The sequence below is a fragment of the Vombatus ursinus genome, unplaced genomic scaffold (genome assembly GCF_900497805.2).
Source record: "Vombatus ursinus unplaced genomic scaffold, bare-nosed wombat genome assembly UNPS02005286.1, whole genome shotgun sequence".
In the NCBI taxonomy this organism is placed as follows: Eukaryota; Metazoa; Chordata; class Mammalia; order Diprotodontia; family Vombatidae; genus Vombatus; species Vombatus ursinus.
Window position 1 is genome coordinate 15,951,765 of NW_020945064.1, and position 22,289 is coordinate 15,974,053.

The following is a 22,289-nucleotide window of genomic DNA, read 5'->3' on the forward strand; positions in this document are numbered from 1 at the left end:
GGACATGTAGTCATTCCGAAGGGAAGACACGCGTGTGGACGCGCAAGTCGAACTCAGTTTCCCTGCGGCCTCCGTGGGCGCGCAGCTTATTGGCTGGGTGCGGCGGATCCGGTGCTTGTCTACCCCCGCCTCTCTGTGACACAATAGCGGCTCCCTCCAAGATGGCGGCAGCGGCGGCGGATCCGGGAGCGGGGAGCCCCCCAGCTGGCGAGTCTTGCGGCGGGGGCGGCAGCGGCGCTGGCGGGCTCCCCTCACCCGGGGAGCAGGAGCTGACCCGGCGCCTGCAGCGCCTCTACCCGGCTGTCAACCAGCACGAGACGCCGCTGCCCCGCTCCTGGAGCCCCAAGGACAAGTACAACTACATCGGCCTCTCCCAGAGCAACCTCCGCGTCCACTACAAAGGTGCCGGGGTCGGGGCCGTGGGGGACGAGGGGGCCGCGGGGGGCCGCGGGGCCGGGCCCCCCTTGGACAGGGCTCATGGGATCTAGAGAGAGCTTAGAGACCGCCTAGCGCACCGCCCCCTCCACCATCCCCCATTTCACAGGTGAGGAAACTGAGGCTCAGAGAGGGAAAGAGACTGGTCCAAGGTCACACGGCTCCCAGGTGCTGGAGCTAGGATTTGAACCCGGGCCTTGTGATTGCCCAATCCGGGACTTTTCCCACCGCACCTTGCAGCGGAATCTCCTCCCTGCTGTCCGAGCCTCCGGCTGATATTTGGGGAGGGGAGGTGGGGGTGGGGATAGGGGTGGGGGGAGGGCCCACAGTCCCTCTCCGCACCCCCCCCGCCCCCAATTTCCGTCCTTCATCCCCATGCTCATTCCTTCCCTTTCAGGCCTTTCCATGATCAGAGAGGGCTTTCCTCGTGTGTGTATGTGTGTGTGTGTGTGTGTGTGTGTGTATGTGTGTGTGTAAAAGTGTGTCCTACCTCATAGCTTTGTCTCCTTATTTCATCACAAATAGACTTAGGCCATAGGGGTTTGGGGTTAGGGTTAGAGATCATCTACTCTTAACCCTTTCCTTTTTGGGGGGGAGGGGGAAGGCAAACTGAGGCCCAAGGAGTCCGAGTGATTTGAGCTAAAACCTAAGCCTTTTACCTATACACTTAATGCTCTTTCCACCCTTCTTTTGTCTGTGTTCTCTGAATTCAGCCTGATTCAGTTTGGGGTCCCCCTCCCCCCCCCCCTATTTCCCTGGGGAAGGTTGTCCTGAGGGCTTAATGAAATTTCCAGGAGTCACAGCAGGTGTTCTGTATCTTCTGCCTGCACCTTACATAATGCACTGGGCCCTCCAGGGGCCCTGCAACACAGGGTTCTTAGCTTTCTGTACTTCAGACTCTATCAAACCATTTGCCATTTTCTAGTTTTCCTGATGTTAATCTATTGGTGATGACCTCCCCAATTATAAGCCAGAGGCCTCTTGGCACAACTCTCTGCTAGACCTGCTCAGGAAGCCCCTCATTTCTGTGTTTAAGTGGAAACGTTTAAGTAAATAGAAAAGGACATTGATTCTCTCCCACCCCTACTTCCCAGGTGCTCCGAAGGTGGCTGCCATAATTTCCTGAGAGGCCTGACAGACATCACCTTCTTATCTTTAGAAGTCACATACACACAACCTTTTATTAGGGAACATTGTTACCTAGTTTTCATCTGTATTGCTGCCAGAGTTTCTCAGTCAGTGCTGTTGTTTCTGTCTCTCCAAGTCCTGGAAGAGGTGAGACAAAGTAAAACCTGCAGCCGTAGCATATTCTGTAGGTCATTTACATAGTTACCTGCAGGGCCATACTTTTAACTGATTGAATTGTCGTTGAATTCCTCCTTTTACTGTGTGAGAATTACTTGTGGTGAGTCCTTGTTCTGGGCTCCACTGTAATAATCACCGAACAGTAAGGAGGGAGGCTGCTGTTAGCAGTTCCTTTTCCTAAAGTTTCCCCACCCCTTTCTTCCAGGTCATGGCAAAAATCACAAAGATGCTGCGTCAGTTCGTGCAACTCACCCCATACCTGCTGCCTGTGGCATTTATTACTTTGAAGTGAAGATTGTCAGTAAAGGTAGAGATGGGTAAGTCACCTCTCACTGTGTCCTCAAAGATGAGCTTTCCTTGTCAGTCAGGGTTGGAGGTCACCCACTTGATGTTTGTGGGCCCCAGCTAAGGAGCCAGCAGGTGGTAAGCTAATGTACAACTGGAAAAGGAGGCCCTTATGAGCTATCCTTGGCCTAGTTGATTGTGGGTTTTCCATTTAGCACTATCGTCTCATCCAGCAAACCCAGCTGAGAGAGAGGTCTTTGCTAGGCATGATGTAAGAGGTATGGAACCATAGGGGGATTGTCTGCTGCTCATTCTTTTGGATGGGAAGTTTACAAAACCGTCTCACATTCATGTATTGGGTTTTCCCAGCTGTCATGTTGGAAATAGGTGAGGTCACTCCTCCATCCTCTTCCCCCCTGCTATTAGAGCTCTTACCACACTGAAGTCTGTTTCTTATAGCATATAATCCCTTGCAGATTTCAAGGGGAGGGAGAAAATATGAATTTTGTAGCATTCATAAAGGCAGTAAGAGAAGACACAGACTGAGGAAGGATAAAGTAACTGTTTTTAAGTGCTTGAAGAGATGTCATATGTGGAGAGGGAGGGATTAGATTTGTTTTCTTTGGTGCCAGAGGGTGGATCTTGGAGCAGTGGGTAGCAGTGGTGGAGGGACACATTTTTGGTTCAGTGTAACTTAAAACTCCCCAACAGTTAGACCTGTTTCAGAGTCGAATGAGTTGATGAGGAGGTGGTGAGCTCCCCAGTTGTTAGAGATGTCATGGAGGAGCTTTCTGTTCTCTCTGGATGACTTCTGAGGTGCCTTCCAACCATGACACTGCATCTTTGACTTGTCTTTGGGGAAACAATGAGGATGAGTGTTGGCCTTGCTGCACCTCGGAGGTGTTTTTAAGTGGAGTGACTTGAATCCCCGTCTGACTAGCTTTAGAGGGTCCTAATTAAAGTAAGCTGGAGTGAGGGTAATCCAAAACTAAATACACAGGAACTATCAAAGTCGTTACAGGGGAGAAAATTATTTTCTTTTATTTCCTCCCTGCTTCCAACCCCATCTGCACCAACTGTCTTTCTCTAATGGCTGGAGACAGAGCAGGTGTTTAGTTGTGAAAGAACATGAAAGCAAATGCATTGGCAATCCTTCCCCAGTCAGCCTTAGGTCTGCTGTGGGAAATAGGCCATCCCTTGCTAATGATCTGAGCTCTCAAACTGGTTGTTCTCTGAGCTTCGGGGTAACTTCTGCCATCCTTCAGTCCTCTTAGGGACTATTCTTCCTGGTCCAGCGTGCAGAGAGAGCTCTGCTGAGTGCTTTACTGGAGGGCGACCTGGTCAGCAGGGCCAGAGGCTGGCCTGCCTCTGTCCTCGGTAGGCTTTGTGAGCCCAGCGAGAAGTCAGGCTGCTTGTTCTTGAGGCTCAGATTACCTATGCGTCGAGCATTGTGTTGTGGAAAGAGGGCTGGGTCAGGAGTCAGGAGGCTGGGGTTCAAATCCCAGGCCTAGCACTTAGTTACTGTGTGACCTTGTGCAAGGGACCTCATCTTTTTGAGCCTCAGTTTCCTCATCTGTAAAGTGGTGATGATAATACTTGTAATGCCCACCACACAGGGTGGCTGTGAAGAAAGCCCCTTGTTAACTTTAAAAGACCATAGAAATGGGAGCTATTATTACACAAAACAAAGGTTTAGAGCTGTGGTGATTTGAACATGAAGTTGCTGTGGGGGGGGGGTGTCATCTTCAGAGAGTCTAAAAAAAGTCGAGCATCCTCTTTCAACTTTAAATCTCAGCTCTGTGTGTGTGTGGTGGTGGTGGTGGTGGTGGTGGTGGTGGTGGGGGTGGTGGTGGTGACAGTGATGGTGGTGGTGACAGTGGTGGTGAATTCGACTCTTGGACAACCTGAGGAGTGTGACTTTGACAAAGGACCCAGATGAGCCGAACCTAGATTGAGACTCAGCTGACAGCTCCCCAGTGGCCAGGGCCTCATAAACAACCCAGGTAGGTGTGCTCTGAAGGAGAGCTGCTGTGAACCCCGGCACCTGGCAGGCCCTTCCCCCCTTCCCCTGGCACGTAGAGCAGGTGGGCTAGTCTGGCCACAATTCAGGACTAAGGCTGTCACCAGGCAGGAATACTCTGGGCAGTCATGTTCACCATTCTGTTTTGACCTGGGACACACCTGTGAATGGTTCTTTCCTCCTAATTTTGTGTGGTGCTTGTCCATTCATTATCTCATTTGATCTTAGACCACCTCAGTGAAATAGATGGGGCTAGTGGCATTATTTACATTCTGCAGATGAGGAAACTAAGGCTTAGGGAGATTAAGTGATTGACCTCAGGTCACCCAGTACCTCACTGTTGGGGTTCCATGACTCCTAGGCTAGATCACACAGTCTTGTGTGGGTATGCATCATAAGCATCCCTCCCAGCCTGCTAGCCTTCTCCTAGTCCAGTCATTGGCTCATCCCTTCCCCCAACCATATTTAGAGATGCTTAACTGTGTCAAAACCACTTTAACTCAGCAGATATCAAAGTCATCCCTCCTACAATTTTCCTTGTCAAGAATTGGGTGAGGAGGGGAGTGGCTAGGTTATTGTTGCTTTTTTGTTTTGTTTTTTGATGTACCGAAGTATTTTCATGCTCTGGTTGGTAAACTTTTTTTTTAATTTTTAGGCATTTGGGGTTAATTGACTTGCCCAGGGTCACACAGCTAGTAAGCGTCAAGTATTTGGTCTGAGGCCGGATTTGAACTCAGGTCCTCCTAACTTTTTTTTTGGTAACTTCTAATTTGCAAATTTGAGAATTGTCACTTTGCACAGTGTGCTTATAAATATAACGTTCAAAAAAAGGATTTCTGTATTTCAGTGTTGGGATCACAGAGGAGTGTGGTAAATACCATAGTGCTCAAATTTGTTTCCCAAAGCCTCTTGGTGGCAATGGGCACCTGAATTAAGAACTGCATCTGTGGTCATGTGACTAGGTAATCATCAGTGATCTGTTAGGAAGTACAGCCCCACATCCGTGTGGTAAATGTAAAGGCCTTAATTGGAAACCTGAGCTTAGCATCCAGTTTAGGGAATTCTGATGGTGGTGGCCTTTGCTACCTTTGGCCCCATTACCATGAGATGATATTTAATGGAGTCCAAGCAGAACAGATTGTGTGTTTGGGAAAAAGAACATTTGACAGGAAGATGTCAGGCTTCTTTTAGTGGTGTCAGGAGAAAGATGGCAGAGTACTTTTAACTGATGTTGAGATTCATCTTGTTCGAAAGCCCCAGGGGCACCAAAATGGAGTTTCCTCTGAGATGAGCTACATCCTGGGGATGGCAGCATGCAACCCTGCTGGAGTCCATAGTCCTCCGTGATGACACACGGAGGGTGGGGCTGGCAAACAGATACTATAATATTACTCTCAAAATAGATCGTAACCTCATCCAGGCTATGGCCTTCTGATGCATCATGTGTGGCCATACCTAAGTGTGAGCCCTCTCTGAGGACCTCCCCTTTCCTCCCCCTACCCTTACGCTTGTGAACTCATCTCTCCTCTTGTTGTTGTTTCAGTCTCAGAGTTCCGGGTATAGGACCTCTGAATGGGGCTTGCCTTCTCTGCTGATGCTGACTCTATGTGCCCTGCCTGGAGAACAGTGACTTAATTCTGCCCAGGCGGCAGAGTGTTGTCAGAGGGGCTGTGTAAGCAGGAAGGTGGTTAACTTTGTTTGGATTGTGTGAAGTTTTTGAGAAATGAGAGGGAGCCCGGTCTGCTGGCCTGCTTTAGCCAGGCCTCTTCAGTTCTGCCCAGAGGCCCAGCATGGTGAGGCTCTACTTCCTGAGTTAATATAAAGTGTCCCGCTTAGCCTTTGAGTACCTGGTAGCCTTTGAGTACCTGGTAGTTGGGATATGGCTAGAGAATGGTAGTAATCGAGGCCCCCTCCGAGGTAAAGATATTGTAAATTTCACCCTCTTGTCTGAACATCCTACATCTAGGTCACAGTGTTGTCTTGCTTCACACAACCAAGAATCTCAATGTGCCAGAAGAAAGTGAATTCAAAGTTTCTAATTGTACCCAGAGATCAACTTGGTGAATTCAGACTTACGACACAAGCTTAGTTAGATGTTAAATAATGGTGCTTAAAGGCCTTTTTATGTAGATCTCTAGCATCTTCAACTTAGTGTAGATGCCGTGATGATTTCAGTTTCTTCCTGATTGTTCCTGTACCGGGTTTGCTTTTCAGTACAGTTGATCAGTTTATGGGGTTGTTGTTAATCTGCAAACCAATGGGAGGGTTGAGTCTTAACCACCCCTGAATAACAGTCACCCCTCCCCAAGGCCAGCCATGGGATCTGTAGCGCTCTCACTGACTGCCCTTTGGCCTGACTTCTGGACTCTCAGGAGGGAGTTTTCAGGGCATTTAGGGAAGTTGTTTTGGGACACATTGACTGTAGTGGAATTTGGGGCATCCTGAAACTACCCTTTCTGCTTCATAGATGAATTGATGGTCTGTTTTGGGAGCTTAGAGCAAGGGAGGCTGGTGAGGTTCAGAATGCTGTTCAGCCTCTCTTCTGGTATTACTTTGGTCCAGTGTGGGGACCTCAGATCCTACTGATGCCCCTTCTCCCTTAGGTCATAGGTACTGCTGAGTGATGGTGGTGCAAACGATGAGCTTAGCCTTAAACCAGGTCCCTCCCTCCAGGGTGCAGAATTCCAGGGAGCTATGGCTGATTTTCTCTAATTGGAGGCTTCCCTGGGCCTTAGTCTTGCCACCGGAGGGTTTGCCAGAGCTCATCACATGAGTGTGAGGTTGCTGCCTCTGTTTTTACTCTCCAGTGGCCTTTCCAGTTCTTTGAAATGACCCTCTTCCCAAAGCAGTGCCGTGTGTTACAGATTAATGAGCGAGGTCTTGACAGTTATAGAGTAGATAGATGTTCAGGCATGTCCTGGAAAAGGCAAGAGGTCACAGCCCCAGCTTAAGGCAGGTTCGGCTCCTTTGCAGAGTCTCCATGTGCCAGGGACATTGCACCACCACCATCCTGAAGCCATTTGGGAGGAGATCCAGGGCCCTGAGATCCGACTATGGATACCTTGAAGAGGGTAAGGAATTATCGTTGGGGGAGGCATAAGAAAATAAGAAAATGTAAGCCTGGCTAACACAGTGTCCAAGTGGGAAGAATTACTACCTCCTGGCCTTTTCTGAAAATCTTTTTAAAGTACAGGTAATATCCTATTGTAGTAGCTTAAGGGGGTTGTCTGTGTTGTTTTGATATAATGGAATTTAGTTATCATGGATCTGTGGCTAAAAATCCCATCCTTGCTCTGTAGAACCTGACATGCATAAGAGCTGGTGCCCTACAGAGAGAATCTCTGTGGTGAATTAGCTGGTGGTAGCGATGCTCTGAGCATGCACATGTGTGCGTGTGCGCATGTGTACATACGTATGTACATATATGTGCCTCTTTTCATTTCTCTTCTCCCTTCTTTTCCTTGTCCTTCTCTTCCCACTTTCTCCCTTTCCTTATCCATTCTTCTTTCCCATCCTACTCTCTCCACTTTTCCTTTTTTTGTCACTCCCAGCTCTTGCACAATTTTTGTGGTTGGGGTGGGTGACTGGAGAATTGTTTTGTTTGGATATTCGAGGTGGGAGGAGTGAGAAGAGTTAAATTTAATTCAGCCAACATTTATTAAGTGCTTTCACTGTGCAAGGTACTATATATAGCATTGGCCATGAAAAAAAACACAGTTACTGCCCTCAAGGAAGTTATGGTCTAATAGGGGAATATAGCTTGTATACAGATAAATATGATACAAAGTAAAGTGTGATGGAATCAAAAGAGAGATCTAGACAGAATGTTCTGGGAAGATTTCAAGAGGAAGAGAATGCTTCATGGAGGAAGTGGAACCTGAACTGAGCCTTTAAATAAAGAGAAGGACTTTGATGGGTAGAAATGAGGAGGAATGGCTTGTGCCAATGAACAGATGCTGGAGATGGCATCCTGGGGTTCTAGGAACCCAGAGTGTGTGAGGGGCGGAAATAAAACAAAGGTGGCAAGGTAGAGTGGAGTCAGTTTGTCCATCCCAGATGAAGCAATTTTAACTATATTCAAAAGGCAATTGGGAGCTGCTAAAGGTTTTGAGTGGTTAAACCTTTTTTGTATTAGGAAGATTTTTGAAGTGAAAAGGTAATGAATTCACATCTTGATGGGACCGAAACTCAGCTCTCTTCTCTTTTGGACAATACAGGCACAATTCTAGAGAAGAGAAGGACTAGAGTTCTGTACAGTGACTAGAGAAGGCACCTGTATACACTAGAGAGAGTATCTGTTGTATAAAATGTGTTGCAATCAGACCAAAAAAGCCTTGCTTCCTGTAGGTTTTTGCTAGCATTTGGGAATGTATTTTTAGATTATGACTTTGTTACAGTATTCATTGGAATGGGAGTTCCTGTCATGGGATTTTGGTGCTAGGAGGACAGTGGAATGGTATGTTCTCTGTTAGTTATGATTAAGGGTAGCTATGAGTTGCCCTATCCCCATTTCTCTGAAGCATATTTTACCCCCACAGTCACCCCTGGGCTCTGTTTGGTCATCCCTTAGTGGTGAACATTTGCAGCACGAGGTCATTCATTCCTGGGGTGGGGGGGTGTGTAGTAGGGAAATAGTTAAAACAACTTGACTTTACCTGGTAGGGTTATGAGCAAAATTTTTTGGCCCAAATTATTGACTTGTTTCACAGTTCAAAGCCAAGGGGTTGCGTCTCCTGAAATGTTTGCATTTTTGGTCCCAGAGACTTTGGTTTTTCTCTAATCTCTTGTTGCCTTCTGCTTCTTGGATGGGAGGGGTGGCTAGCTCTTTTGGTGTCTGATAGAGTCAAAGGGTGTTTGGATTAGGGGGTATCTAGTCAAACCTTCTCATTTATCAGATGAGCAAACTGGGCTCTAGAGAAAAGGTGCTTCCTTCTGATATTGTTATTGATGATGGCGGCAAGCCCGAGAAGCAAAATTTAGTGTTTTGTGCCTAAGTGGCCAAGACCAGGGTTTGAGTTATTGGAAAGAGGTGTTTCTGGAAACCTTATACCTCTCATTCTTGACGTTGTGAAAGTATAGATCCTTCTCAGGGACAGCAGCGCGGTAATGGGAGAAAGGCCGCAGATGAAGTTCTCTTTTACGTCCTGGAATCAGACTTCTCTTGCCTATGGAACAACTCGGCAGAGTCATTTATAAAGAAAATCATCGGAAGGAGCAAGTTCTAACAGAACTCCTTGTTCTGTGTACAACTGCTCTGTTCTTGGTTTCAAGATTTTATTCTTGTTCAGTGGGCTTGGTTCAGACAACAAATGGGAACTCAGGTATCTTGTTTGCTCTGGTATGGGGCAGATCGCTCCAGCTGCCCGGTCGCAATTGAATAATCTCGTGTGAAATAGAACCATGTTTTTTATCCGTTTGATCATCACTAGCATTCATTGAGTGCTTACTGTCTGGTGCCACTGTACCAACTGAGTTGCTTGTGTAGATAGGAAGCTTGTCCCTTCAGTAGCTCTCTGGTGGTGGTGGTGGGATTGATTTGCCCTTTCCCTGTGTTTTCTGCCTGTTTTTGCAAGTTACCCTGTCATTGATTCATCCACCCCCTTTTTGGTACCCAGGAGATTGTGATATGCATTAGAATAGCCACTGACAAGCACAATATGATACTTGGATTCTGGGCAGGTAATTTAACCTCTTAGGGCCTCTGTTTCTTCATCTGTAAAAGGGATAAAATTGCCTCTACCTCACAGTGTTGTGAAAAGGATCAGATGAGATAATAATGTATTTAAACTCTTTGCAGACCTTAAAGCTCCATAAAATGTTAGTTATCATCATCATTACCATCCTCATCTGTGCTTATGTTGTCTAATAGAAGGAGCATTGGGCATGGAGTCAGAAGATGTGGGTTCAAATCCCTTTTCTGCTTTTTGTTATCCACATGAGTTTCAGCAAGTTATTTTCCTTCTTTGGGCTGATTTCTCATCTATGAACTGACAGTTTCCATTTAGCTTTTAAGATGAGCATGTTTGCTATCCCAGCCTGCACAGGCTGTTTTGTCATAGCATGATGTGTCTGTTGGGCCCTTGTGGGCAGATATGGCAGAGGACACAGTCTGTGCTTTGTCTGTGGAATCTACGTGTTCCAAAGGCAGTTGGCTTTCTGGGGCCCCCGCTTAGCCTTTCCATGGGGCCAGGGCCTACCATCTGTATGCTCCTTGTTCTGGCCTTCTTTGTTATCTTCTGGAAAACATTTCTTGGATTAGTTTGAAGTGCTCGCTCTTTCTAGGTTCAGTTTTCACTGAAGGATGATGGTCCTTCATGAACAGACCCCACCTAGAGACCCTTGTACCTGTCAGGCCCAGGATAAACCTGTCTCTCTACCCAGGGGCACAAACACAGGAGGAGTGCCTGGTGCCCTTCTTCCCAGCTCAGGCCTTCGCCATCACTGCTAGCCAAGGTCTCCACAATCAGTTTCACTTCGGGGTTGCTTTTCAGCTTTTATTGGGGAAAGTTTGCTATGGAAAGGGCTCACTAGGAGGAGTTTTAAGCACATTCATGACTTCACTGTAACCAAGGGTCTTTCTTCATTCTCATTCTTCATTTGCTACTAAACTTGTCTGGGCAGGTCATTTTTTGTCTTGTGACCAAACTAAAGAAAGAAGTGAATCATGATTGTTTCCAGTACCTTCACCAGGGCTGTGGCATGAGGGATTCTTTCCTTGAGTTCTGAAGAAGTTGTGACACATTTGTGGAATACTAGCCTCTTGAGAAAAGTTTCTCTGCCAAGAATGAAAGTCCCAAGATAGAAACATGGTGGAGCTTGAGCTGTGTCTCCTTATACAGTGTGTCTCCAGCCCCCAGCAGCTGGAGGCTCTGGTGACTCTGCAAAGTGGCGAGTTTGTGGTCTCTCCAGGAGCAGGTTCAGCCTGAGTCATCCTGGTGTGCTCCTGGCTGAGCGCCACAGACAGACAAACAGACAGATACACACACACTCACATCCCTTGTCTGGTAGCATTTGGGGAATAGGTTTGTTAGAAAGGAGAAAACTGCTCAAACAATCCTTAGCAAATGAATATTTGATATATCAGGATCCTTCCAAAGAATACAGTGTAGGCTTTTGAACTGCCAATGTATTTATTTTTAACCAACAGCCAGAGAAGCCTCTGTTTATTCTGATTCAAGAACTTTTTTCCCCCAACTTTTCTTTTTTTGTGTTTACCTGTTTTGCTATAGCTTGAATTTAAACATGAAAGCATTGATGGGGGAGAAGAAAGCAGTCAGTCAGTTTCTGAAGATCTGATGACATCATTCCTGGGTGATTAAAAAAAATTGTTTTTATTGTTATCCCTGGTTTTCATGATCACCTTCATTTCCAAATGTGTCCTTCCTTCTCCTCCATCTTTGTTGTAAGAAAGATTAAAAAAGAGAAAGCAAAACAGTTCAGCAAAATTAACCCACACTTGCACCCTATCTAAAATCATGTGCAGTGTTCCATACCCTAGTTCTTGTCTTGGTGACAAGGGGAGGGAGGTACATTTTTTCAGCTCTTTTCTGGATCTATGCTTGATCATGATAATTACACAGGTTTGGGTTTTTTTTTCCCCCCTCCATTTACACTGTTATGATCATTGTGCATATTGTTTTCTTTTTATTTCACCCTGCATCAATTTATTCACACCTCTCTGTGCTCCTCTGAATTCTTTCCATTCACCCTTTGAGGTGGTTCACTAATATTCCATTACATTGACATAGCTCAGACTTGGAGAGTGAATTTTCTTTAATCATTCCCTTCTTAAAGAAGTCTAGGAATGGATATTGTAGCCCCTGAAATTCTGAGATTAATTTGGAGGTGAAGAGCTCACGGCTTTACTTTAGTTCCGGTGGTATAAACGTGAAACTTTTTGTTATTGTAATTTGAGGTTTTCTGTAACACAGATCAAAGAGCACAAAACCATTTACTCATTTTCTTGGCTTCTCAGTGTAGCGTTTGCATTGATCTTGATGGCCAGCTGACCTACTGTCTTCAGTGACTTCAATTCTTAGACAAAAGTCTTGTTTTAATTTAAAAAAAAATTTTTTTGCTGGTTTTATAATTGATGAACATGATGAAACATGAGTATTTCCATGTCTACAGAAGTAGAAAAAAAGCAGAATGTATATAAAATCGTGACTGTATTACATAGAGTGTACATTAAAAAAAGGAATATGATAAATTCAGCTTGTTAGTTTCTCGAAGCTACCCTGCTTGTCTGTCTTGGGAATACGTGAGCAGTCTCCTTGTAGAAATGTTTGTTGTGTGTTGGAAGCACTTCTAGCTTTTTGACATTGTACCCAGAACTTCCTGGCTCTTCAGCAGCATGCGTTTTGTCTTATTACTTCCATAACCAATATTGGGTCTCATTTTTGCCCCTTGTTCTGTCAGGGCCTCTTGGTTCATGACAGTTTTGCTTGATCTTGGCATATCCCCCTGACCAGTGCCAGATGAATCTCTAGGTTCTCCTCTTGACTGTTTTAGGCATCCTAAGGACAGGCAAGCTGATAGCTCCCTCAGTGGACCGTCAAGAGAGCCAGCTAAGAGTGGAACTCTCTTAGAGCTAGTCCTCTTCTTCCCCCTCCCCCCAACACTTATCCTTGACTATCGTTGAATCATAGTTTTTAGAACGAAATAAACCTTAGGGATTGTGTAGTCCAGTGGTGTCCAGCTCAAATAGAACTAAATGGACCTTAGGGATTGTGTAGTCTAGTGGTGTCCAGCTCAAATAGAAATGGATCCCTGCCCGAGCACAGTGACTTAGAAAACTACAGATTAACATTATCTAGGCTGTATGGTATTTTGGTTTATTTTGTGAAACATTTCCCAATTATATTTTTATCTGGTTTGGGCTGTACCCAGGAGTTAGGTGAAGGTGAGTTCAGAAATCACCCCTCCCATCTTACAAAAATCCCCATTCCATTTTACAAATAAGAAAACTGAATCTTATAGGTAAGTGAAGCTTCTTTTGTTGTTGTTTAGTTGTTTCGGTGTGTCCGATTCCTTGTGATTCCTTTTGGGGTTTTCTTGGCAAAGGTACTGGAGTGGTTTGCCATTTCCTTCTCCTCATTTTACAGGTGGGGAAACTGAGGCAGACAGGGTTAAGTGACTTGCCCGGGGTCATACAGCTAGCAAGTGTCTGAGGTCAGATTTGAATTAAGAGGATGAGTCTTTCTGACTCCAGGCCTAGCACACTATCCAATGCGCCACTCAGCTGCCCCAGGCTTCTTTAAGCTGAGGTTTGGACAGTGGACCTTACCTAAGTCAATACAGGCAGTAAATGGCAAGTACAGGACTCAAGAAGTCTTCCACTCCCTGTTCAGTGCAAGTTTCCTCCCAAACATCTTCACTTTCAAAGCAAGCTGTGGGATCTTACCTGTTTTTTCCTCACATTACTGTGTACAGTATTTACTTAATCCACGTACCTGTTGAATTTAAGCTGATCCTCTAACCTCAAAAATCCAGTGGTGTCTCACTACGCCCATGCTTTTATTGGGTGTTCTTTATTTCCTTAACTTTTTTCCTCATTGTAGTCTTTGTAAGCTTCTAGAGAGCTGGGACTGATTAACCTAAAATTCTCTAGTACCTTGCTTAGGTATGTGGTTCTTGCTGTTTGTAGAGGGGATATAAGACATAGTTTCTACCCTCATTGAGGTTTTACTGTCTAGTTAGGGGATTCATGCATGAATGACAAATAGAAAATTTAACTCTAGCATGCGAATTAGTGTCTTTTTGGAGAAGACATTTCAAGGCTGCACGAACTGCTGGAGAAACAGTAACTCGAACTGTTGATGGAGAAGCGAAATGATGGAGGCCTGTGTTCTGCTGTTGCTTTTGTGACCTTAGACAAGGCATTTAAGCTGTTAGTACCTCAAGAAAAGAATAATCTGATGACCTACTGTCCTCATGAGGATATTGTGTTGTATGCCTTTCTTCAGAGCCCACTCATGAAGGCAGTATTGCAGAATGGAAGGGACCTTAGAACAGAAACTGCCTGAGATCGATGGAATCCTCAGGCCCAACTCTCCAATTCTTTATAGAGACAAGATGCTAATAAGACTGATCAGGGAAAGCAGTGGTCGCTTCCTGTAGTGATGACCTGTGATGCCACACCAACCAGTCAGTGAGCCTGCAGATCTTTCTCTTTTCCTGGGGAACACTGGGAGGAGCACATGGTTATTAGAGAACTTGGCTTTCTTCTGCTCCAGCTCCCTGGGCCTGAGTGCTTGGGGATAGAGTATAATTTTGACCTTCAACACTTGTGTTGGTTGGATATTGAGGGTGTGTGATGTAATGGACAGAACACAAAAATCTGTTGTCAAGAGGAGCAGCCTTTAGAATTGTAGGCTTGCTTCTTACTAGCCATGTGACGTTGGGGAAGTCATAACCTCTCTGGGTCTTAACTTTCTGTCCTATAAAATAAGGAGGTTAGGGGCAGGCAGGTGACGCAGTAGATAGAGCAACGGCCTGGATTTAGGAGGACCTAAGTTCAAATCCAGCCTCAGACACATAACACTTACTAGCTGTGTGACCCTGGGCAAGTCACTTAACCCCATTGCCTAGTGCCCCCCCCCCAAAAAAAAACCAAACACAAATAAAATAAGGAGGTTGGATTAGTTCTCTCAAGTTCTTCCCAGCTTCAGACCCAGGGATCCTGTGGTAGCCCTAGACTGCTCTGCAGCACTTGGAGGCTGTTCGTTTACCTGACAACAAAGAGGGGTTGAGATGCAGGCAGACCGGCAAAAGGAAGTTGACACCTATACCTATGAGCCTTCCCAATCCCCTGGTTTCAGTTACACGTGGAGCAGTTCAAAACAGGAGTCCAGGTGACTTAGTACCGTGAAGTTAGAAGTTACTTTAGCCTTTGTGTTTGGATCCAAGATGGATAAAAGCCTTATCCTCCAAATACCAGTGGTTATGTTAACAGCTCTTGTCAGTAGCCTGGCTTTCCAACATGCAAAAGTGGTGCCTTTTAATTGTGAGCAAATCTTAGAGAACTTCAAGAAAGGGTTGCTCTCCCTTTCTAAGCATGACAGGCCACTGTAAGATACACACCAGCATATCCAGTAAGTGCCTTGCATGCATAAGATGTTAATGATTTTTTGTAGGAATAAATGAATCCAGCAATTATTAAGTGCCTGTCATTTGCAAAGAACTATGCCAGCATCTGAACATAACAAGTCAAAAAGGAAAAAATAGTTCCTGCTCTCATCTAATTTAGGAGTATATTTGATCCCAAGATCCAAAGCATTTGAAAGCTCTAATGAAGCCTCATACTGTAGGAGCAAGAAGCAAGCAAACCCTTTTCTATTTTATAAATTACTGAAGGGAGTATATCAAAGACAATTTCATTATGCTAACATGTCCAAAAGAGGAAGGAACTGCCTCAGGAGGTGGTGAGTTCCCCATGATTGGAGGTATTCAAATGCAGGCTGAATGATTGCTTGTCATCCCTGACAAGGAAGTGATTCCTGGCCAGATGTGGGGTGGACTAGGTGGCCTTGTGTTGTCAGCCTATTTACTGAGCCCTGATGATGCAATTCAGTTGAATTCAGTAAACATTGTGTACACCTGGCCAGGCGCTAACACTGCAAAGAGAAAACAAGCTTCCAAGAAAAGTTTCTTCTCCCTCTCTAAACGCAGAAATACAATGGTCCCCTACCCTCCTGTGTCTTAAATGCATCCTCTAAGTGAAGAAGTAACTACAATTTAAGAGAGCCAAGAGCCCACAGCTTGCTATAAAAATGGGAACCTTTGGGAGGATATGTGTACTGGAGAAGGAGTCAAAGACCTGGGCTGGAGCCCTGGCCCTGCCATCTGCTGCTTGTGTTGTCTTAGGCAGGTCCTTGGGCCCCTTTGCACCTCAGTTTCCTCATCTGAAGAAAATAAGTAGGTTGAGTTTGATGGTTCATCATTGGATATTGGACGTTGCTTCATTTGGGGTTCTTTGACTGGGAAGACCTCAGGGTGAATGCCATTTCTAAGTAAGGAATTCTCAGGTATTTCCCTTTCTTAAACAAACATTCCCATCAGTGAAATGGTATGAGATGGAACCCTGAAGTGACTAAGGTTGCCCTTTCAGTGGGCATCCCTGGCTGCAGACAACCCAAGGAAGAGGTTTGTCCAGCAGAGAGGGCTTTCTGGGAGAATAATCCATGGAGTTTATTTCTCTGTCATTAGCAAGAACAGACTTTGAATCTTGCCTGATATGTATGTGCCCAGCATTTCCCTGAGGAAAGTAGAAAGTTTGTAAAGGTCTGTCTTCTTTTGGAAATTCTTACAGTAGAGTCAGTATTTCCTTCAGTTGAGGGCATCTCTTGGCAAATCTGTTTGGAGGACAGAGGCTTTAGCATGAGTGTGACTTTGACTCACTAAACTTTGGCTGATATTAAAGAAGCCAGAATTTTAGAGAGCTCTCTGAAGTGAAAAAGAGGACCTATATTGTTTCCTTTTTCATTAAGAATACTGAGTGGAAAGGAAGAAATGGATTGAAAGTGAAAGCCTCATTTTCAAGTTTCTAAGTGGGTGATGTGGAGATGAACAGAATCCTTTCTGCTTGCCCTTCCCTTGTTGGTTCTGTTGGCCTCTTGTCTGGGTGACAGGATGAGTATAAAGAGAACTTCCCTGAGAATCTTTTCCACTCTAACTGCTCTCTCCTCCACCTCCTGCAGTCCTGTAGGGGACTTCTGCTTAAGTTCCAGGAAATTAGTTTTTAATATATTTCTGCTGGTATCTTTAATCATAAAATAGTAGGATTCTTGCTTTTTGATTCTGAGGCTTTGATGAAGATGGAGAATGCATGTGTGATTTTTGTAGATTTAGGGAACTCCTGGTGAGGAACTCCCTCAACTTAGCTGCACCAATATATATACAGAGAGAAATTTGCCTAGGGCAGGGATGGGGAACCTTCAGGCCTCAAGGTCACATGTGGCTCTATAGGTCCTCAAGTGTGGCTCTTTGAGTGAATACAAATTCTTGAAATTTGACTGAAGTTTGCACACCTTGAAATTTGGATTCCCTAGGGTGTTGAGGTTAAGTGGCTTTGCCCAGTATTTTATTGCCAGTATGTGTCACAGGCTAGATTTGAATTCAGAGCTCCCTGGCTTTCCTTTATCGTGGCTTTCTGAATGCTTTGGATCAAGTAATTGTTGATGGTGATTGCTGCTACTCCTGTGTTTTGTTTTGAAATTTTTTGTTCTAAGGAACGGTTCTGTGGGGGGTGGGGGGTGGGGTAGATGGATAAAATGGGATTTGAGGGGATAGAAAAACAAAAGATGTGAATGAATAAAAGTCTATATTTTAAAAATGCTTTGGATCAAGTAGAGGAGGCAGTTATTGATGACCCCAATAACAAACTTGGACAAATTACGTAACTTCTATGAACCTTAGTTACTTCATCTATAAAATTAATCATTGATAAACTTATTAAGTGCCTGCTATGTATCAGGCACTCTGCTGGAGATTAAAAAAAAAAAACTAGCAAAAGACAGTTCCTGCCCTCAGGGAGTTCACAATCACAAACAAATATGTATAAAGCAAGCTATACACAGATGAATTGAAAATAGTAACACAGGGAAGGCACTGGGATAGGAGGTGGGAAAGGCTTCCTATAGAAGATGGAATTTTAGTTGGGATTGAAAGGAACACAGGGAGCTTGGGAGTCAGTGGAAGAGGCTTGGAGGACAGTCATGTCTAAAGCCAAGAAAATGTCTGGAGCTGACACATGGAGAAACAGCCTTGTGTAAGAAAGATCCCAGAGGCTGGTGTCCCTGGATCAACCTGGATGTGCAGGCTAATAAGGTTATGACGGGCTTTGAATGCTGAAAGGAGGGAGTTGAACTGAGGTCCCTTGCAGATCTAAATCTTGTGATTTCTGTGATCTCTGTGATCCTTGTGTCTTTTCCAAAGGCTGTTCCAGGTTACTGAGGGAATCCATCACCTAGCACAATGCTTTGTACATAGTTAGGTGTTCAGTGAATGGTTGTTGATAATGAAGAATCATGCGTGGCAATTGCCCTTTTTTGCATTGGAACCTTCATCCATGTTTTGAAAAGCACCTTTATCTCAAACTTTTTTCTTTTAACATCATGAAGACTGAAGGGTTTCTCTTACTGGGTAAATTAGTAAATTTGTACGCAGGTAGCATGACTTAACTTTGGGAGTTGTTGGGTGGCTAAAGAGAGTTTCTGCTGAAGCCCTCATGAATAAATGAACAGATCACCAAACAAATCTGTCCGTGACCATTCTGGTCACATGAAGAAGTAGCTCTCTAGTCCTTTCCTTCCCAAGGAACAGCTGTGGGCAGCACAGAGAAAGCTGTCTGGTGAATTCTCTGGTGGAGCAGTTTATCTGCTTTTAGCAGTAACAGAGGGACCCTAAGCTGATCTGAGAGAAATAGAGAGAGAGACTCTGTGTGTGTGTGTGTGTGGGGGGGAAATGTTTGCATCTCTTATTTGAGCGAGGCATGGCCCAATTAGGTATTGCAGCATCAGCATATTCTGTAGACTTTAACAAATCAATTCTACAGTCCAAGGACTGCTATAGAAAATAAGCATACTTGTCTTTCTACAGTAGGGAATACTCCTCCAAATTCTGTTTATCTTTCTTTAACTCTCTACATTTGTTAAATTCAGTGACATGTTGTCAGAATTACTTGTCAGACCTTTTTTTTTTTTTTTGCTTATACTGAGTAGGTCATAGTGCTTTTTGGTCTCTGGGTAGTATCCTGGCTCAAATTGAGATATTGGGTCTTGGAGCAGCTGGGACAGCTTAGGGAGACCTCCTTCACCACCAGATCTTGGTTCTGTAGAAGGCATCCATCCTCTGATTGCCAAACAATTCACTTTTTGGAAAAGGAGCCACGTTCCCCTTGATGTCTTGTTCAGTGTTATCATTTATCTCACCTGTAGTTAACCAACTGTTCTCTAAAACAGCCTGCTAATCTAGTGCCCCTTGCAGACTTCCTTTGAATTGATTGATGATAGAGAGTTGCATTGCTATCTCATTTATCTGGCATTGTTGAGCAGTGAAGTGTTCCTACAGAAGTGAATTTTACAAATAACTAAAACTTATTCCTTTGAGTGCCAAATCTTTTTAAAATTTTAACTGTTTTGAATGGAAATCTCTCTAAGATGTATTGCATACACCTCTACTTCCTTTTTTAAAAGTTTTATGATACCTTTTGTTTTATATACTAGTAATTTTCTAATAGATTTTCTCAGATCCCTCCTTTGTTAACAAAGAAAAACAGTTAAACAAAACCAACCAATAATACATTTGAATCTGAGAGCATGGGTGTTGGCCTCTTTATAGAGAGGAGAAAGGTGTGTTTTATTATTTATCCTTCTGAAATAAAATTGGTTATAGTCTTTAATCTGAGATTAGCTGCCTCTTAGTATAGTTTTCATTTATATTACTGTAGTTTTTGTGTGTATCTTTCTTTAGCTTCTGCTGTCTTAAACAATATAATGAATATAGTTTAACCTTTTCCTAATGACTTAGCATCATCATGAACAGTATTTATCATTACATGCTGTAATGCAAGGCTTCCCATGCCAACCACCCTCTCCCTCTATCCCCCTCAAATGGCCTCAGACTTAGGTGCTTTTTACACTCTTCCTTCTTCTCAGTCTATCAGTAATCATTTTAGACTGTGGGCAGTGAACCTACATCTAGCAGTGTCCTCTCTTCACACCTCTAACTTACTTCCAATCTGTCATAGGCTATGAAACTAAATAACTACAGTGGTTAGAATTATTTGTAAAGCAAGATTAAATAACCACTGAGTGAGAATCTGAAGGACTTACTGAGTCTGTGGCCTTTGTGATACAGGGTCAACATGTACGAAAGTGCTTAGAGGCCTGTTGATATTGTCACCATTTGGAGGCCTTTTTGGCTTTCTTCTTAGTTTTGACTGTGTTTTGAATGGTTGAGATTTGCTGGTGTATGGCTTGGTGAATCCATTATTTCCTCACCTGCTTGTCTAAAGCACTAATGATATGTGTGTGTGTGCACACATATATATATATACATGTATAATACCTGTAGGTATATTACATAGATGTATTATATATATGTATATGTGTGCTTATACATATATACACATGCACACATACATGTGTGTGAGAGAGAAATGCTCCAGGAATGCTATATGAGGAAATTTTAACTGTAAAATTCAGTTGGAGGTAGTTCGGTGTTCAGCCTCTGACAGCATCACAATCTCAAGGTTGAAGGGAATAGTTGACATCGAGTCCATTCCATACCTGAATCAGCCAGTCAACATTCACCTTTTAAGGCACTGTGCTAGATGCTGGGGGTACAGATATGATACAGAACTCTCCTGGCAGCATTGTTGGGGTTCTTGTGGAGAGAAGGAAGGCTAGACTTTGGGGGCCTGGCCCTGCCACTTACCAGCTTCATGACTTTCACAAATCATTTAACCTTTTACCGTCTTTTAGCTTGGACGTTTCTCGAGGGCCATGACTACAGATTTTGTCAATTTTTCATACCTAATCTTTAGCACATAGATGCTTCATGAACATTTTTAATTTTTGAACTTCCATTCTTTCATTTGTAAAATGAGTAGTTACACTACCTACCTCACAGGTTATTTTGAGGTTCCAGTGAGATCAAATTTGTAAAATACTTGTTCAATCGTACTTGGAGAAGACTATGTCCAAACCATTCGCTATCTTTGGGGCAAACTAAACTTGGTTAGGCTGATCCCCAGAGGAAGGACATATACAGTCTGCCCCATACTCGGAGCCCTTCCAGCCACAGCTTGTGTTCTTATGGGAGTCTTCCGAACCCTTGGTTGCCTCTGGGCCATAATGACTTCACAGAGAGGTACTTAAGTGGGGTGATTCAGTAGGGAGATAACACATTTACAAATGTAGTTGTGTTCTTCCGGGACTTTTCTCAAAAGAAAGTTAGAACCTTGATGTAATAGTGAAACTTAGCTGTGTTTTCTAGGTCTTTGGTACTGTTGCTTAGTAAGCCTAAAATGCTGTGAGTCGACAAGCCGTGTGACAATGTGCTAAGGTGGGTTCTACTCTCAAGGACTGTCATATCTGAAAGGGAAAGGGACATGGTCGTATTATCCTCATTAAGCCTTTACAAAAACGTCAGCAGTGTCTCCCCATCAAGCTGAAAGCTGTATATGGTGAGAGGGCTCATGAGGGAGGATCACTTTGCTCTTACAGCCTTCCGAAGGGCCCTAGAGGGTGTTGGGAGGTTAATCTAAACCTCAGGCCATTGAATGTCCAGAATAGTAGGGATGCCAGAGAGTCTGTAATACCCATGTCAGAGGCTACGAAGGTTGTGGAAAAAGCATGATCATGTGATCGATATCCAGTTAGGTTATGTCCTTATTTTCCTGTGTCAAATCTGGGTCATTTCTGCAGAGCCACTTTCCTTGGGACTCAGTCATCTGTATTGCTTGCCAGTAAGTACAATACCACTTCTTATTGGCTTTCGTTTTTGTCAGCTCCTGGGAGCTACCTTTGCTGGCATTTAAAAACGAAGATTAGTTGTCGATTACTTGAAGCCTGTTAGCCCTGAAAATAGAGCCTGATGTTTCCAGTTTGATAGATTGCCTAGCTCCTTCCACTGCTTAAAGATGCTTTCCATTTGAAAATTAGAATTCAGACTCCCCCAAAAGCCTTGATGCTTTAACCATTTTCTCTAGTTTGTTGCTCTTTCCATTCTCCTTCCTCTCTTCCCCCAAGAAGCTTTCGGGAGGGGGAAGGATAATTGTATGCTAACCAACATTATTTTTTTTTAAGGTACATGGGAATAGGACTGTCAGCCCAAGGTGTCAACATGAACAGACTGCCTGGTGAGTCACTAGTCAAAAGAACGTTTGTTCTGCTCTCTAGATGTCTTATGGGAAGGGAATCCTTTTAGTATAAAGCCATGATAGGATTCCTATCTATCTATGGGCTGTAATCTAGAATATGGTTGGAGGGAAAATGGCAAATTGGAGATGCACTCATTGGTTTGTGATGTTATTTTGGGGACCAGCCAATGATCTGGAGATTTTGATCTTTGTGGGATTCAGTTCCAAAAATGAATTTGCGTTTGCTTTGTATTAGTGGAATTTGAACTGTTGATGGTTTCAGCCAAGTGACCTGGGCCTTTTTCCAGTGTGATACGCCTCAGTAACCAAAAATTCCCATTGGCTTTTATTAACTAGACTGGGGCTTGGTACATGGACCTT

The 22,289-nt window shown here is 44.1% G+C and overlaps 1 protein-coding gene across 4 annotated transcripts in view; it reads left to right on the forward strand.

Annotated features, from left to right (window-relative positions):
* The first annotated feature begins 146 nt into the window (after positions 1-146).
* Positions 147-22,289, forward strand: part of RANBP10 (RAN binding protein 10) — a 134,366-nt gene continuing 112,223 nt past the window's right edge. For 2 of the 4 annotated variants that reach the window (XR_003567761.1, XM_027846716.1), the window contains exons 1-3: positions 162-402; positions 1,946-2,057; positions 21,856-21,908. Coding sequence is in view for 3 of the 4 variants with exons in the window: in XM_027846716.1 (XP_027702517.1) it covers positions 162-402; positions 1,946-2,057; positions 21,856-21,908 (406 nt within the window). In the remaining variant the exon portion in view is untranslated. Of the gene's footprint in view, positions 403-1,945; positions 2,058-7,052; positions 7,117-21,855; positions 21,909-22,289 lie in introns of those variants that run through there. The other 2 variants (XM_027846733.1, XM_027846725.1) reach the window with 2 other exon arrangements.